The sequence below is a fragment of the Actinia tenebrosa genome, unplaced genomic scaffold (assembly GCF_029948245.1).
Source record: "Actinia tenebrosa isolate PJP-AT-01 unplaced genomic scaffold, QUT_ActTen_1.0 PGA_scaffold7__59_contigs__length_16204524, whole genome shotgun sequence".
Taxonomy (NCBI): Eukaryota; Metazoa; Cnidaria; class Anthozoa; order Actiniaria; family Actiniidae; genus Actinia; species Actinia tenebrosa.
This window is the reverse complement of record NW_028292584.1, coordinates 3,591,538-3,608,057: the sequence shown is the minus strand read 5'-3', so window position 1 is coordinate 3,608,057 and position 16,520 is coordinate 3,591,538. Positions and strand designations below refer to the sequence as shown.

Below are 16,520 nucleotides of genomic sequence, written 5' to 3'. Positions count from 1 at the left end.
GTTCACTTGTCGTATTTTATACTCCGAGCCGGAGTGACCTGGAAACCATCTTAAGCGACTATGGGGGTGAGATATCCAAGGAACAGTTACACGAATACATGCGGCATTTAAAGACGCACCAACATTCCAAAATGATCTTTTCTTTGAGGTTTCCCTACACGGTTGGAATCTATGATTCCTAATGTATATGGATATTGAGCAGCTCTTAGATGAAGTCCCCACACAGCTAGATGAAAGTAACCTTAAGGAACAACTTAACATCCTTGTGTCATCTGGAAAGTGCAAAGAAATGATAGGCAAGGAACTTACCCATGAGCAGGTTAATAAGTTGTCAGAAGAGGAAGTTAAGAAGTTCCATAAGAGGTATGAGGCTGCCCTTGCAAGTAAGACCACGGACGCCGTAGCAGACTCCGCTATCCGACTTGCGACTAAATTGCTTGGACTTGCACTGCCTATAGACGACGTGGAGCAACTACAGAAGGACATAAGAGATGACTATGTTATCGCCCAAGAACTTAAGATAACCTGCGGGTGGTTGTCTTTGAAGTGCGGTAAGTTAATGGCAGTCGCCTCTGTGGCTTTGCACGTAGCTCAGCATGTCGACTTGAAGGAACTTGCAGGCACCTTTGGTGCCTCTTGGAAGGACTTCAAGAAGGACAGAGAAGTCGAAAAGGTCTTCCAGGTGGCACTTGCTGAGGTACCTGATCAAGTCGCCTCAAGTACTTAGTCAAGTTATCCTTAAGTCATTCTCAAGTACTTAGTCAAGTCGTCATCAAGTCCTTCAAGTCCTTCAAGTCGTCATCAAGTTACTTATCAAGTCCCTTAATATAAGATGAGTGAACCAGAGTCGAAGGTAGAGCAGCCCGAGCAAAAGATTACCAAGGCTAAATCTCCAGGCAGAGTCGCTGCCGGAAAGAAGCTCGCGGAGATGAACAGGAAGAACAAAGCAAAGAAAGAGGAAAAGGTGGAGGAAAAAGAAGAGGGATCCTTTTGGAATCCCGGCTACGTCATCGGCGCGTTAGGAGTCGCTATAGCAGCAGGCAGCCTTTACTTACAATGGCGGGCTACGAAGCCAAAAGTAAAGTGGGAGGCCGTAACATATCACGCACCTGTGGAGGTTAGAAAAAGTAAGATCCCTGAAATGGAGTAACCTTCTCGCTTTGTAATATAATGTCAACCAAATTAATTGACGCCGTCCAAGAAGCTGCTATCACAACCTCCATCATCGCCGGTATTGGCTGGGTAGGTAAGAAAGTCCTAAAGGAGGACCTTACTGAGGACCCAAGTAAAAATCTGAGTAACTTTGCTAAGATGACCGCTGCCGTATGCGGGGCTATCATGCTAAGAAATTACCTACAGAAGGAAAAGTACCTGCCTAACATATAATGGTTAGCTTAGTCGCAGGTGGAGTCATTGCAGCTTTAGCATTCACTGGAGCTAATTATGGTGGTAGATATCTGGATAAATTAGTTAGCGGTGATAGAAACGCAGAATCTAACGCCGAAAGGAAGAGGCACGACTTAGCGCTGGAGAAATATCAGCGAGACGTGGCAGCTTGGAATGAAAAAAGACAAGCTTACAGGGATTGGTTGGACAAGAACTACCAAGACAAGATGCAGGCAGACAAGAACTTCGAAAATACAGACTACGCCTTTAAGCTCTATGCGCAAGCGCACCCCGACTTTAGAATGAGAAAGCCTCAGTTTAAGGATTACTATCAGCCTTCTAAGAAACAAAAAGACAATGAATTGGTCTTTGTAGGAGTCGCAGGGCTGGCGGGAGGCGTAGCTTTGGCGTATCTAATATAATGATCGTCTTTTTGGAAAGCGACAAGAATAACTTTACCACTTATTTGAATCCCCCCATTAAAGCCCATAAGGTTAGGCTGGTTAGTTGCTCTTTGTACAATTCTTGGTATAATTTAGTCAATGCCTTGGTCACTGAGCATAAAGGCGGCGGCAATTATCAAGGCGTATTGCTGCCCGATGGACATTACACACCAATCACCCTTGCTAAGGAATTAGCAAAACACGGTTATACTCTCACCACGGGGTTGCCGCACGAAATGACCCTCAAACATAACATGACGAACCTTACAGTAACCCTAGGAAAGTTTGAACCATTAGGAACTTTATTAAATGTCTCGAAAAAGGCAATTACCACCACGGCAGTTCCCGTAAGTTGGAAAGTTGCATCCTCTTACGAAGTCTATTGCGACTTGGTTCATAGTTACAACAATGGAGAAAAGTCTTCTCTTATGTCCAAGTTTCCACCTAAGGGTAATCCATTTGACCTGGTAGAATACGCGCCCATTTCTTTAAGCTATGACTTGTCTAATTTGGTAGAAAGCATAAACATCACCATTAAAGTGGACGGAAAGACGGTGGATTTTAACGGACGCAAGATCAATCTCGTCCTGGAATTCATATAATGGGCCGCGTAGAGGACAAACTCAAAAGGATTTACTATGGGCCCGAAGGCTATTGGAGAGGAGCGTCGGCTATCAAGAAACTCGCGACCGCGGCCAGGGTATCAGAAGAAACGGCTAAGAACTGGCTAAGAAAACAAACCCTCTGGCAGGTTTATCTTCCCGTGCCCAAGTACATTCCCAGGCCCAGCTTCACCGTAAATGCCCCCAATGAAGTTCATCAGGCAGATTTGCTTTTCTTACCGCACGATAAGGTGAGAAAAAAGACCTATAGGTACGCTTTGACCGTAGTTGATATCGCAAACAGATACAAGGACGCCGAACCCATAACCAGCAAGGATTCTGGGGAAGTCGCAGAAGCCCTAGGTAGGATTTATAAGCGCGTCTTGAAATGGCCTAAGCTGCTGCAAGTGGATGCGGGGACAGAGTTCATGGGCGTGGTTACCAAGACCCTGAAAGACCACAGCACTAAGGTTAGGAGAGCTGAAGCTGAGTACCACAGGGGTCAGAGCATCGTCGAAAGATTCAATAAGACCCTGGCTGAGCGTCTCTTTGGATACCAGTATTGGAAAGAGCTGGAAGATCCCTCCAAACGCAACAGGGAATGGACTCAGAGGCTCCCCCAGGTCGTCGCGGCTTTGAACAACGAGGCGGCCAGGGCTACGGGAATGAAACCCAGGGACGCCATAAAAAAGAAACACGTGGAACACAAGTCCTACGTCAGAAGTTCGAGGGCGGTCGGACTGAAGGAAAAAAAGCTCCCCCGCAACATAGTGGTCAGATACCTCTATCAGCCGGGGGAACTCGAAGGTGGCAGTAAGAGAGCCACGGATCCTAACTGGTCCCTGAAAACGTATGAGATTTCGAAGTCCGTCACCAAGGAAGGGCAACCCGTGTTGTATTACCTAGATGGCCCAAGTCGCGGATTCGTCAAGGAAGAGCTGCTCATAGTCCCCAAAGACTCAGAGTAGTGCTGCTCCACGCGCCCGATTACACTCTAGGCATGTCAGTCTTACGTTGCCTCTGCAATGGCCGCGTTTGTTATTTATGCGATCCACGGAGAACTGCTGATCGTCATTTGGGTCAAACCTCCATAGTAGAGGTATGTTACATTTGGCACACCTTGCCCCTTTCTTATAGACGTCGTCCACGCATAGGTCGAACGTCATATTTTTTTCTTCGTCGTGCCGCTTGTAGCGAAGGAGTTTCTTAGCAATGTTCTCCTTTGCTATATCTTCTGGGGTGCGGTCGTAACGCAATTGCGGACCCCAGGCTCTCTTTAACTGTTTGGCATACTCCACACGGCTTACGGCAGTGTAAATAAGGTTGCTCCAACACAGCCGCTGGTCTATGATCCATAAGGTTTCTTTCATGGTAAGCCCTTGCGCGCTGTGGACTGTCATGCAATAGCCCAAGCGCCAATCTGGATGGGAGGTTATTTTTTCCACCTTTTCTATGGGTACCCAGGCTTTATCATGCGTTACCGCGTTCTGCAGTTGGATGTCGGTACCAGGTACCCAGACGTCTCTTTTTTGCATGCGGGTGTCGTGGGGTTTATAACAAACAGGTACGGGATGCGTAGGGAAGCGCTCTCGGTGTATATTTAGCAAATCCTTTTGTATGCGAGACTGTGCTGCGCGTTTGCTGCTTAGCACCAAATCCTTTGGATGCCATGCGTAAAGGAAGTCCTCGTATTTCTTCGCTCGTATGTGCTTACGTAGTATCTTGTTTTGTTCCGCGTCGCTAAGGCCCCTTAATTCCGCCTTTAATTTACGTACTTGGTCTTTACTGCGGTAGTCGGTGTTGATTTCTTCACAGTGGTCTACCATTCCTTTTAACCATTCGTGGGGCATTTCTCCGGCTATTGGAGGAGGTTGGCATGGATCCCCAGCAAATATCACCTGGCATTTCCCTTTTAGGAAGTCTACGAACTCCTGCAGTATTTCCAAGGGAACGGTGCAAATTTCGTCCCAAAGTATTACCGGAGGTATGTCGCGTACTGCCTCCGGTACCCACTTTTGGCCATTCCAGCGAAAGAAGCTGTGGTAGGTCTGCGCGTCGTAACCCATCTCCGTTAATTCTCTTTCCAGACGGTGCGTTGGCGTTAACACCTTTATCTTTGGAAAGAGTTCCAAAACCCTGGTGGTCTTACCACTACCACCCGTTCCGTAAAGGTAAGAGAAGCGTTGGTAGGAAATGGGGTCCGTAACTAACGGTAATGGCTCTTCTGTGGGGGTAATGGCGCCTTTTGTGTGTCCACCATGATATTCCACACGTTCTCTCCAGGCTTTTATCTCTTCGTCTTTAACGCGCCATTGACCACTTTCCGCTAACTCGTCTTCGGTGTAGAACTCCTGCATCTTTTCTAACACTTCGGGCTTTACGTACAAGGAATCCGTGGCTACACGTGGTATGTCCTCTTTGTCGAACCGTAGCAGCATCGCAAGGAGGTTAATGTGCGCATATGCTAACATACTGGCGCGTAAATGGTAATATTGCGGTCTGTGATCTTGGTAGTAACACAGTGCATTCCACTTATGTTCTTTTTGACCTTCTACGAAGTAGTTCCACTTTTCCACAGATACCATCGATCCATCATCATGTGCGCGCTTTACGAGGAAGCTTAACTCTCCTTCGTCCGTTATTAAGCGTCGCTGCATATGTTTTTCGCCTTCTTTTGCGCCCTGAGTGAACTTTCCTACGACGACCCGCGCGGTGGGGTTGTGCTCAGGTAACCATTTTGTGAAGGAGGAGTGACACAATATGGCTTCGTGGGCGGTGTACGTCATAAGTTTATGCTCTTCAAAGAACTTTAACAACGGCACGGGAATCCATTCCTTCTCCTGCAGGTGCTTCCCATACCACGCGTAAATTATGGGGTGTAAGCCCTTTGCTAACTTCCATGAGGTTAATCTTACAAACCCCGTAGCTGGGGCGTCATAGCTGCCGTCTAAGGACACACGAAAGAACTGTGAGTCTGGATGTCCGTAGCGGTCATAATACTCCTTACAATCCCCCAATCCTTTAAAACTTGCGGGGTAACAGTGTTTCATGTCTAAGGAGACGTATTCGTTTTCGTCATACTCCATGTTCCACAGACCTCCATGACCGTGTTCTACACAGGCTTTGGCTATGTCGGCGAATTCCTTAGGCGTGGACTTCCATCCGTTCCTCTTCTTTGCGGCTAAGAAGTCCAAACTACGAGAGCTAAGGACCTCGTCTGAGAAGTCTTCCCCTAAGGTTTCGCAGGCACTTTGAATGCGTTGGTGTTCAATTTCGGGGCGGTAAAGAGTACCATCCTGCGTCATAAACTGACTTCCTTCCGAATCCATCAACCAAACGGAGTTTTCGTGGACTAATTCTACCAACGGAGAAGCTTTATAGACCTTAGTTTCCTTCTTTTTGGGGAACCTAAGTTCTCGCCAAGCGTGTCCATTGTGTTGGTAAATGATTATGGGGGCACCTCTACCTCCGTATTTGTGCGTACCTGGGTAAATGAACCCGTCAGTGATATCTTTTACGTGTATGCGGCGTTCTAAGGCAGTCTCTAACTTCTTGATGTTGTCTATGGTGGCTCCGGCCTTATGTGTGTCTTTTTCCCATTTCCTGATGGCTTCTCTTCTCTTTAAAGTTAACTTACTACCACGGGTGGAGTCTTCAAAGAACTCTCTTACTAACTTCGCAACACAGTTACCTGGATGTCGCATTGGTTTGAGCTTCTTAACGTCGGGCTTCTTAATCTCGTACGCACCGTAAATGACCACAGTAACTGGGTAAGCGACCTCGTAAAACATCATGTCAATACCTACTAACGCTCCCGGGCGCGTATTTTCACTTAAGACAAACAGGTTTTGCTTACCTGACGCCCGAATAGGATTACGGCCCTTTTCGATTATCCACTCGCCGTCTAAATACTTTATAAACGTCAACTCCAAACGGTAGTTACCTTCGGGCATCATGTCGATAATTCTTTCTGCTCTTTCTTCGTTCATCGTCTCATCTGTATCTCCCTCCATAAATGTTGTGAAGGCAAAGTCGGCGTCCAGGCGATCCAACACCTGAGTTCTTAGCTTACGCACAGTTTTGTTTCGTATGCTCTTGATGGCGTCCATCTATATCTAAGGAATATTTTAACCTCCGTTTGCAGTACCCAACAGAGCAGCAGTAAGGGACTTTTCGCGCTGCCACCCGATCGCGCAAGACCCCCTGTAGGGCCTCGTCACTGCTCCAAAAACCCCACCCCCCCCTGGTGTTTTTCGATTTGTGATTTTTGGCAATGCCGGCGATTCGCGAGTCCCCCTTACTGCTGCTGAGTGAAAGCGCAAATCCTGAATAATTTTCTTATTGATAACTAACATGTTAAAAGACACTTACGGGACACTTACAGGACATTTGGAAACATAAAAAAATTAGTCGACAAAAAAGTGAAGGGTATTCAAGCTTTTGCAAGTCCAATTCAATGCGGACTATACTAAAAAAGGTCCAAATATAGAAAACCAATCAAATCAGTAGATCCATTTTATTTCTCAATTCTGGCCAATGAACTTGCTTCAGCAAGGTCCTTTAGAACAATAGCCCACCGGTCTTGGCTCCGTTCTGTTTTATCTTGTTTTCTGGGAACATTTCGTCTGTGTTGGGCGTTCAACAATAAATTAAAGGTACAAGTAAAAGTTTTCTCAATCTTTTTTTCACTTTAATATACTTTGTTTTAAAAGACCACCAATACACTTTTTAAAATGTTTAAAGTACAATTACTGCATTAATACCACTAGTTGATATCAAAAACAGACTGACGTACAAACAATTTACTATCACGTTTTATTTAGGTTTAGAAAGCACTTTTAATGTTTAAAAACATTTAGAAATGTGAGTTTTTGACGTATTAGATCTGATACATCGCTTACCAGGACTGATAGTATGGGAAATAAGAAACAGAATGATTAATTAGTTAAAATGATTAATTAGAAAAAAGCTCTCGTTGCAAGTAAATTACATAACGATATTTTTTAAACCCAAAAACCAGTTTGAATCTTAATATTCTAGCCAATATATATCACGATGCAGACTATTTATGTTCTTAGCTATAATACTTAAGCTTTTAGAAAAAGCGTCGTGTATTCCATGCTATATTTTATTGAATTTGAACGATTTACGGTTATTAATAATTGAGCAGAAAACACTTTAGTACAACTAAAGTAGCTGGAACAGCTGGACGAGTAAGCAGCTCTTTAAATCAGGAACTGAAAAATAAGAGAATAACCACACAAATTCACACACAAATAATACAGAAAATACATCAATGATAACAAAGAGTTATAATCATAGTCATTCAGAAATCTTTAATTTTAATTGAAGAAATATGTCTTTTTTTGGTTTTCTGATACACTTTTTAACTCACCAGTAGTTTTTGGCGATCGAGGGAGGTAAACTAATTCCCTAAGAATAGGTCGTTTTATTTCCTCTTTTTATTATGTTCATCTTTACCGTGCGACTACATCAACCAAGGCCACCCAGTCAAATTTTCATACAAATTAGCCATTCACGAATCTAAACATATGTTCACATTTTCCTCTTCGAGTGTGTGTATGATCAGGAGTGAATAAGAAACAGTTTAAAACCCAGAATTCACTAATTAATGTGTTATGCAGAGTTGAAAATGCGATTTGTGAATTTGGTTTAAAATTTGTTTGGGTAGCCTTGGTTGATGTAGTCGCACTGTAAGCCTATATATAGATTCTCAGATTCTATACATATTAAGGACTTTATTTCTCGAAAACAATATGCTCACGAAAGTTTCACTCAATTTATCCTAAAAATCCTAAACTTGAAATAATTATGAATGTTTCAAAGGTGAACAAAAAGGAGCTAAATAGAATTAACACACTGATATCGATCCTGAAATAAAATTTAAACAGTCACAGACATAATATTATGTCATATTGTTGACACTGAGCTGACTGAGAAAGCAGGGCTGTTTAATATCTCAAAAACATGCAACTTTTAGATGCGTGTTTCAAGTCAGGATTTGTTGACATGTACAGGTATATGACGTTACGTAGGTCCTTTGACAGGAGAATAAAAACCACTTTATTGAACAATTATTACATCGCAGTTTGAAACTGGTTCAAGTTCAGTCTGTAGCGTCAGTATAGATAGAAACCAAAACCGATTCGTAATTTTTAATCCATGTCTTTTCAAATGAATACTACTTTCATGTTCTATGACACTACTTTGTTTTTTAAAGGACAAAATTAAAGAAAAAACGAATATTTTCATTGAAGTGTCTAGTCGACATGAGCAAGTTTTGACAAACTAAAAAGGTGTTATTCCTCGTCCCTGACTATTGAATCAGAAGCGGGATGGCTAGAGAAATTATAGCTATGGTGCAAAAACGACAAAGAATCGCTTAGTCTGTCGTATTAGACTAAATATAACTAAATATAACTAAATATATTCAGTGAATTTTGAGGAAAACGGTTAAAACTCAAAACTTGTAACTTACTTCCGACAGAAACAAATTTTATTACTCCAGGATAAATTGGATACTTAATTTTCCTAGACTGTTTCCGAGAATAAACATATTGTGTTGTGATGTTTGTTATTGCTTTGGAGGTTTTGAAAATCGAGCTGGTTAATAATTAATTAAGAAGGGTGCTTATAGAATGTCTGACTCTTAATTTTATAAGATATCCCGTCCGCCGTTATTAGAGGTGACGTTTCAAATTTCGTTACGAATGTTGAACTGATACGGCGGTCACCTTGAATCATGGGATGGCGAGGGGGCAAACACGTAGGAAATTTATAAAGCATAGTGTGGCGGGGTCACATTTTGGAATAATTTGAAGTCTTGGTGTTTCGCACATTGTTCCAAATACCAGCAAAATTTAATTGCTTTATAGACGTTCTTCTCCAGTTATGACTTACATCATGAGGTTCACCCAATGTACCAAATTTTGTTACCATAGCATTTATCGTAATGCTTTTGGCGATAATCGGCGATAATGTTTGGTTCATAAGTCACGTGATATGTGACGTCACGCCATGTCACTTGGTCTGATGTATGACAACACAAGTCTCACCTTTACTATCAAGTTTCGTTGCCATAGCATGCTTCGTTCCGGAGATATGGTCAAGGGCCCAACAGACGCGTGTGGGACCAGGAGATGTGGGCCACCAGATCTAGGTGGCACGTGCTAACCCCTTCTCCCCTTGTTAGCTTCTCGGAGGTTCTGGTAAATGACGAGAAATGCAATACCGACGCTGAAAGCATAGTCGATAGGAAAAACCTGCTTTTCTGGGGACTACTAGCTACTACTAGCATTTAGACACGATTCGTTTAGGTTTACTTGAAGGTTTTTGTAGAGTTATTCTTCTAGATATCAGAGGGAAAACCCTTGTTGGCTTATTGATTTACATAACTACATAACTTTGATGTTTCCACAAGCAACCACTAAAATAATCTAATTAACCATGGTAAAAAATAAGAAACGATTGAGTATGGTTGATGAAATTTGTTTGAATTGGGCTATATTATAAATTTGAATTATAGGAGACGACCAAAAAGCAATTGTCGCGCTTGAATGGGCAATTTTTGGCATAATTAAACAAGAATCCAACCGTCGTGTCACGTCGTAACTTTTCGCTAAACATTGAAAACCACAGCCGTAAAAATTACAAGGATTGACGGAAAGTAAATGGACTTACACACTAAACTAAATACCTGATAGATCTAGGTGCACTCAACCCTCAACCTAGCCTTCTTTGCAGCCGTTCTTAGGGTCGTCACGCAACGTTGCGTGACGACCCTAAGAACGTCTGCAAAGGAGGCTACCCTTACTAATGAAAAGTATTTTATCGGACACGTGACTTGAAGGGTCACTCCAATGGAGTTAACTTGATGTTAAATTTTGAATGAATAATCCAAGAAAATAACAAGAAACTTCTAAATGTTTTGTAGAACAGACCACGACATGTTTGCTCACGTGATCATCACGCTGTTATCATGCGTCACCCACGTGACCAGTGAATTCCAATGTCAAGGCACCTGCTATTCGGGATCTTTCCCAAAGAACAACCAAGTCATCAAGGGAAAACATCTCAGAGGATACTCCTACAAGAACATTACCACTGATGTTCCACACACGTGCTTCTCGTCATGTATCAATGATTGTCGTTGTAAGGCGTTCCAGATGAAAGATGTCAGGTGTGAGTTGCTGGATGAGGACAAGACTTCCAAGGCAGCAGACTTTGTAGATGAGACAGGATACGTGTACTATGATCTACAGCAGACACTCTATAAAGGGGTGAGTAAAGTGCAGGGCTACTAACTCCGGTTTAGCCCGCTATTTCTTTTCCTTCTCTTTCTCTCTTTTTTCTCCCATATTGCCAAATGTAAAGCCGGATGTAGTCCTCCTTATCGCCATCATCATTAGTGTTATAGTTCTATATTGCAAAATATTTAGATATAACACGCGCTCTCATTGGTGAAAAATTAGCAAATCGAGGTTCCTGTTCTACGGTCTGTACTCTTATCAAACATATCAAACGTCGCTGCGCTCGTGATTTTACTAGAGTTTGAATCATATGCTGACGCCATTCAATGTTTGATAAGAGAACATACCAAGCAGCTGGGAATTTTGTCTGCGCATGCGTGCGCTCTTCGTTTATCCGCGCGCGGGTGCGCTGTGCCAAAGCAAATTTTTCCTAAAAACAAAGATGGCGTTGTTTACCAAAGAAGATTTTTTCATATCGTAGTAGAGCAATTTGTAAACAAAAAATTGACGCAAGGCTTGAAAAAAGGCTTCGAAATGATGTTTTTTGAATTGGATTCAGTTTTATATTATTTGAATTTCCCGCCTAAACTTCCCGTTAATACCACAGGAAACCCAATCTAAAAATGCAATTGATTTTACATGGACAAAACATGACCAAAAAATCCCTTTAAATGTGCTCAAAGTGCAAAATTAACACTTTCAATCGATTCCATGTGAAGAAGATGACATTTTCTGACATTGATTTCGAAATTGTATAGAACGGTCTGAACCCAGGTGAATGAATGTTAATCGAAGTATTATGATCATCCGGGTAGATGATTTCTTATGAATAATTTATATCTCATTGCATGTTAATCTGTAATTTCTTTTCAAATAGTTTTAATAACACCTTACAGTTATACTAGTTTATGTGTTTGTAAAAAATTCTATATAATTGGTTCTGTATATATTGTTGTTCAATATGGGTATATTTAACAATAAAATAAAAGAAATATGTGCATGGGACCCTCTCTTCTTACTAGACTATTCGAGCTACGCCTGATTAATTGAATGAACAAAACATAAAATAAAAGAAATATGTGCATGAGACCCTCTCTTCTTACTAGGCTATTCGAGCTACACCTGATTAATTAAATTTTTCAATCCAAAAAAATTCGATAGACCATGGCCAGAGGCCAGAGGTTCCAGACCGACAAGTAATTGAAGAAATCCTTACTCATGGTCTTGATATCTGTTTTTAGACGTTGTTTAAAATAGGGTTCCATCAAAAACACAAGTGAAATCATGGAAGTAAAAAGATACTTATTGCAAGGAAACCTTTATGAATTTGTTTGTTCAAGTTGTAATGCTTGCTATGCGGTGAAACGTCACATTTTTCGACACGAGTGCGTGTTTGATTTGATATAATTATAATAATCATTCTAGTTGTTGGTAGTGGTTTTGGTGTATTCTAGTTAGGAAGATGATGATGACTATCATTGTTGTTGGTAGTGGTTTTGGTGTATTCTAGTTAGGAAGATAATAATGACTATTATTGTTATTGTTGTTTGTAGTGGTTTGGTTTCATTTTTCTCTTTTCTTGATGCCAGAACCCTTCATCATTCGTCATCCCCAACGATTGTAGCAACGGATGTTGTCAAAATCAGCCTTGCTTGAACGGAGGAACATGTAAAGAGAAGTGTCAACATCCAAGAACAAAGTTTAACTGTAAATGTACGACTCAATATCACGGACGAGTGTGCGAAAAAAAAGTGGCATCTTGTTGGGATATTTTGAAGAGTGCACCAGAGGGACCAAGGCCTGATAAAGGAGTGTACAACATTACACTGACTAACACCAATATTACTGTGCCTGTCTATTGCTTGTTTGATCAAAAACTTGTCTGGACTCTTATCGAGTCCTTTTCACTAGAGAATTTACAGCTATATGTGGAAAAAGCATTTCACCAGGATTTTTCTAGAAACGTCGATGCTCCGGACAAATGGAAAGACTATCGTCTGTCGTTAGACATGATGAAGTACATACGATCCAAGGCCGTCATGTTCAGGGCAACTTGTGAATATCCAAACCGCCCTTCAAACCATCTTCTCACTGATTCTCTTCTTGGATATCTGAGTGACTACGACCTCATCAATGGTGGTGATGTCGAAGGAAAATGTTTCAAGTTTGCATACATCAACATCAGAGGGCAGGAATTCTTTAACATAACAACAGCTGTGTGGCACAAGTTGAATACCCATCAGATTCACCTTGACTGTCATGCTGCTCCATGTGGAAATTTGAAACTTATCGATAGTGTTGCAGAAGATGACTGCTTTGGTAAATACAATCCAATAAGGCGAGAGCTGTCAAAATGCACTGCAACACAACAGTCTACCACACAGTGGTGGTTAGGAGAACAGCAATAGGGTGACCACACAGCACATCTACTGACCTTGGGATATGGGAACTTGTTACTATGGTAACACTAACCCAGTATTCAAATACACTGCAAGATGAATTTCCGCATTTTTGTTGTTGCTAGTTTTTGATTTTTTAGTTGGAATATGGAAAGTGAACATTATACAGATATTACAGAGGTCCATGTACACGTGTAATGCACTTTTGGGGACGAAAACTAGCCTCGTTTTGATTCTTATAAGCACTATTCTTCTTACCATATTTGTCATGACTGTCTACAATTTGAGCGGTCGTGTCGTATCGGCTATCTTTACTGGTCCCACGGGTGCGAGTATATAATTAACCTATCTGATCATTTCTCTTTCTATTAAATCCATCACAGTCATTGGATGACTATGATTCTTCAACTATTAGTGAACAATGCAGGTATAAGCGCCTCTAAGAACGTCCAAAAATTGCACTTGTCAACTATGATTCCCATCAAAATATTTCAAAATCTATCCAATAAACTTTGCTTCATATTTTGATATATAATAACGAGCATCGCATTTACCAAAATTCTGAAATGAATAATGGGGGTCACCATTCTCGTTTTTCATCTATCTTGAAAAAACATCTCAAAATAGCCGCAAACTGACAATTTTCCAAGTGGAAACTGGTGCGAGTCAGGTAAAAATGGCAATTTCTCTACTCAAAAAAGAGAAAAAAGTAAAAAATGGGTTTTGAGCATGTTTCTTATTTAGTTTTCGAAAGAAAAATGCCTAAGCTTTGTTAGTTCCATGCTTTTAGTTGAATGCGCAGAAAATGTTCAGTGCAAAACAAGGGAATTACCTTAAGAAATGAAACCAGGGAGCTCGCTTACAATCTAAGAATAGGAAGGACAATCCTTACCTTTTCTATAATCGCAGTGTATGTAGAACAAAACGAAGCCAGGACTTTTTCATGTTCAAATATTTCTAACTAATATTTGTCGACTGTCTTGGTTCTTAGTCCAGATACTTCGAGACATTTTAATATGTTGTACGTAAACATATACGTTTTGCTTTAGATATACTATATTTTATGCACATTTTGTCCATTTTTTAGAGATTATTAGCTTTATTATTAGTTTCATAGCGCTTGTAAATAGTTTAGTTATATTTACCTTTGTAAAGGAGGACTGCTAGACTGCTAGAGGACTCAATAAAACTATTATTATTCTTATTTATTTTTATTCATAAAGGATATGTGATATTTTTAGGACCATTTCTTATCCAAGGGTATCATCAACTAATATTTCAAACAAGCCAGAAGGGGGTTTATTTATTGATAACTCAATGACTTTACTGGAACAGATTCCACTGACTAAAAGCTTTGTTACATTAAATATCATCTCCAAAAGATTCAAGAACCTCTGCGGTGTCCAAGCATAACATATGAAATATGACTATCTTTCTGGCTCAGTATCCTAAAAATCTGCATTCTGATTGGCTGCATGACCAGGCAGCATTTTCTATTTCTGCCCGCAGTCTGGTATTGTGATGTAAGGCTTAAATTATCTAAGTGCCCACATGAAAACAACGGACTGTTAATCTGCAATAAAACAAATTGGGGGATGGCTTAAAAACTAAATGTAAAAATAATTTATTTATCGGAATAAAGCTATGCCAAATAGGGAAAAACTGTGCCCTTGGTCTTGAAAACTGAACTTGGCCTAACAGCTAGCCTCTATCCATGCAGTCATGTCAAAAAATGTTGTCATAGACCAACTCAAGCCTATGTGACTGGACCAAAAGGACTCTGGGTAGAAAATCACTGAAGCTGAGTTCATGACTGCATAAGTTCATCTGGTTAGTTATGCCTCTGGTTTTAATACAGAACCAACTTGTACACATTATTCTACTTTACATACTTTGTTATAGATACTTTTGCATTTAATTTCGTATTGGTTGGAACAATATATATTTGAGAGTTTCTTTGTTCGTGGGAGTCATGATTTTACTACTTCTTTGTTTCATCCACGATTTTGATTTTCATATCCTGCTCCGAGCTTTCGGGTTACAAACCCATCGTCAGGGAAAAACTGATTGAAATTACATTCAAAATTGCGAGACAACAACAATCACATGCGCGCGAGCTAACGAACGTCACAATCATGCGCGCGGAAATTACTTAAAACTAAGATATTCTATAGTAAACAAAACAAATAAACAAATAGACAAATAATTAAATAATTAAATAGATAAATAAACGAAAAAATTTATATAGACGATACTAGCGTTTGATCGTATTAATAAATAACACGTAACTATGTGGAACAGTCCTTCCACAGTCTCTATTGAATAGCACATTGTTCTTGGAAGCTGTTAAAATGCTTCAGTCCATTTGCGCTTAGACCAAGAAGCTTCACTAGCCAGGATCCTCGAATTATTCCATGCTATATCATGGTCACATTTATTAGCATGTTCATATTTATTTACATGCATTTATTATTTTGGATATTTCCTGAAATAAAGTTGATTTATTTATTATTACTATCATCATCATCATTATTACTGACAGCATAATGCTGTTATTATTTACAGTTGTCAAAGGGACTAGTATAGAGAAAGTTGAATCATAATAACAAGAGCGTCTGTATTTAGTCAGTGAATATAATTCATGATACTAAACAAAATCTACTAGAATGGTGTTTCATAGATTATCTTTAAAAGAGTGTCTTTAAAGGGCTTCTCTTTGGAGCATTCATAAACATAGCATACCATACAAAGCCACATATAGATCTACCTGGAAATTTCTACTGTTAGGTTTGCTGAGAAAAACCAAAAACTAAGATGGTGTCACTTGGAATTCTCAGGTAGTGGTATATAGGCATGAAAATACAAACAGATTTGAGATATCACTCCTGACACTTATGCCAAAATCCTTACAAATCATAGTATTCCTATACTAATTTCAGAGAGAGTTACAAAACTCAAGAAAAAAAGCCATGAGAGAACAAGAAACAGTCAACCGTCTTAGAAAACTAGTTAGAGGAAGAGCTAGTTATAAAACTATGAAGAGGAAGAGCTACCTGACTTAAATACACTGCTAAGTGTAATTCTTCAATTGTTTTAAATAGCTGGTTTCAAATCAACAATATATTTGCTTCCTACCTTTGGGTTCTGTGAGTAGAGTTTGTTATCCCTCTCCTTTGGCTTGGCTCTGCAAAACCTAACAAGCTAAAGTCCATTTTAATGAACTAGTGCTACCATGACAATGATCATCTCAGAGATTGTTTTGGGGTTTCATATAATTGTGCTCCAGATAAAATTTCGTTGAATTTTGCCCTATATATGATAAACGGGTAATCGTATGGTTCCTCGTAAAATTAAGGATTAATTTCACTTGTGTTTTCAGGGTTTTGAAATTGTCCTTGTCGCTTCCCGACTCGAGCAATT

The 16,520-nt window shown here is 40.3% G+C and overlaps 1 protein-coding gene across 1 annotated transcript; it reads left to right on the top strand.

Moving 5' to 3' along the window:
* Window positions 1-7,033: 7,033 nt before the first annotated feature.
* Window positions 7,034-14,207, top strand: LOC116286408 (uncharacterized). The gene is made up of 3 exons (XM_031692927.2): window positions 7,034-7,086; window positions 10,386-10,731; window positions 12,291-14,207. The coding sequence occupies exons 2-3, from the start codon at window positions 10,399-10,401 to the stop codon at window positions 13,107-13,109; spliced, it is 1,152 nt and encodes a 383-aa protein (XP_031548787.1). The 5' UTR covers window positions 7,034-7,086; window positions 10,386-10,398; the 3' UTR covers window positions 13,110-14,207.
* The last annotated feature ends 2,313 nt before the right edge of the window (window positions 14,208-16,520 follow it).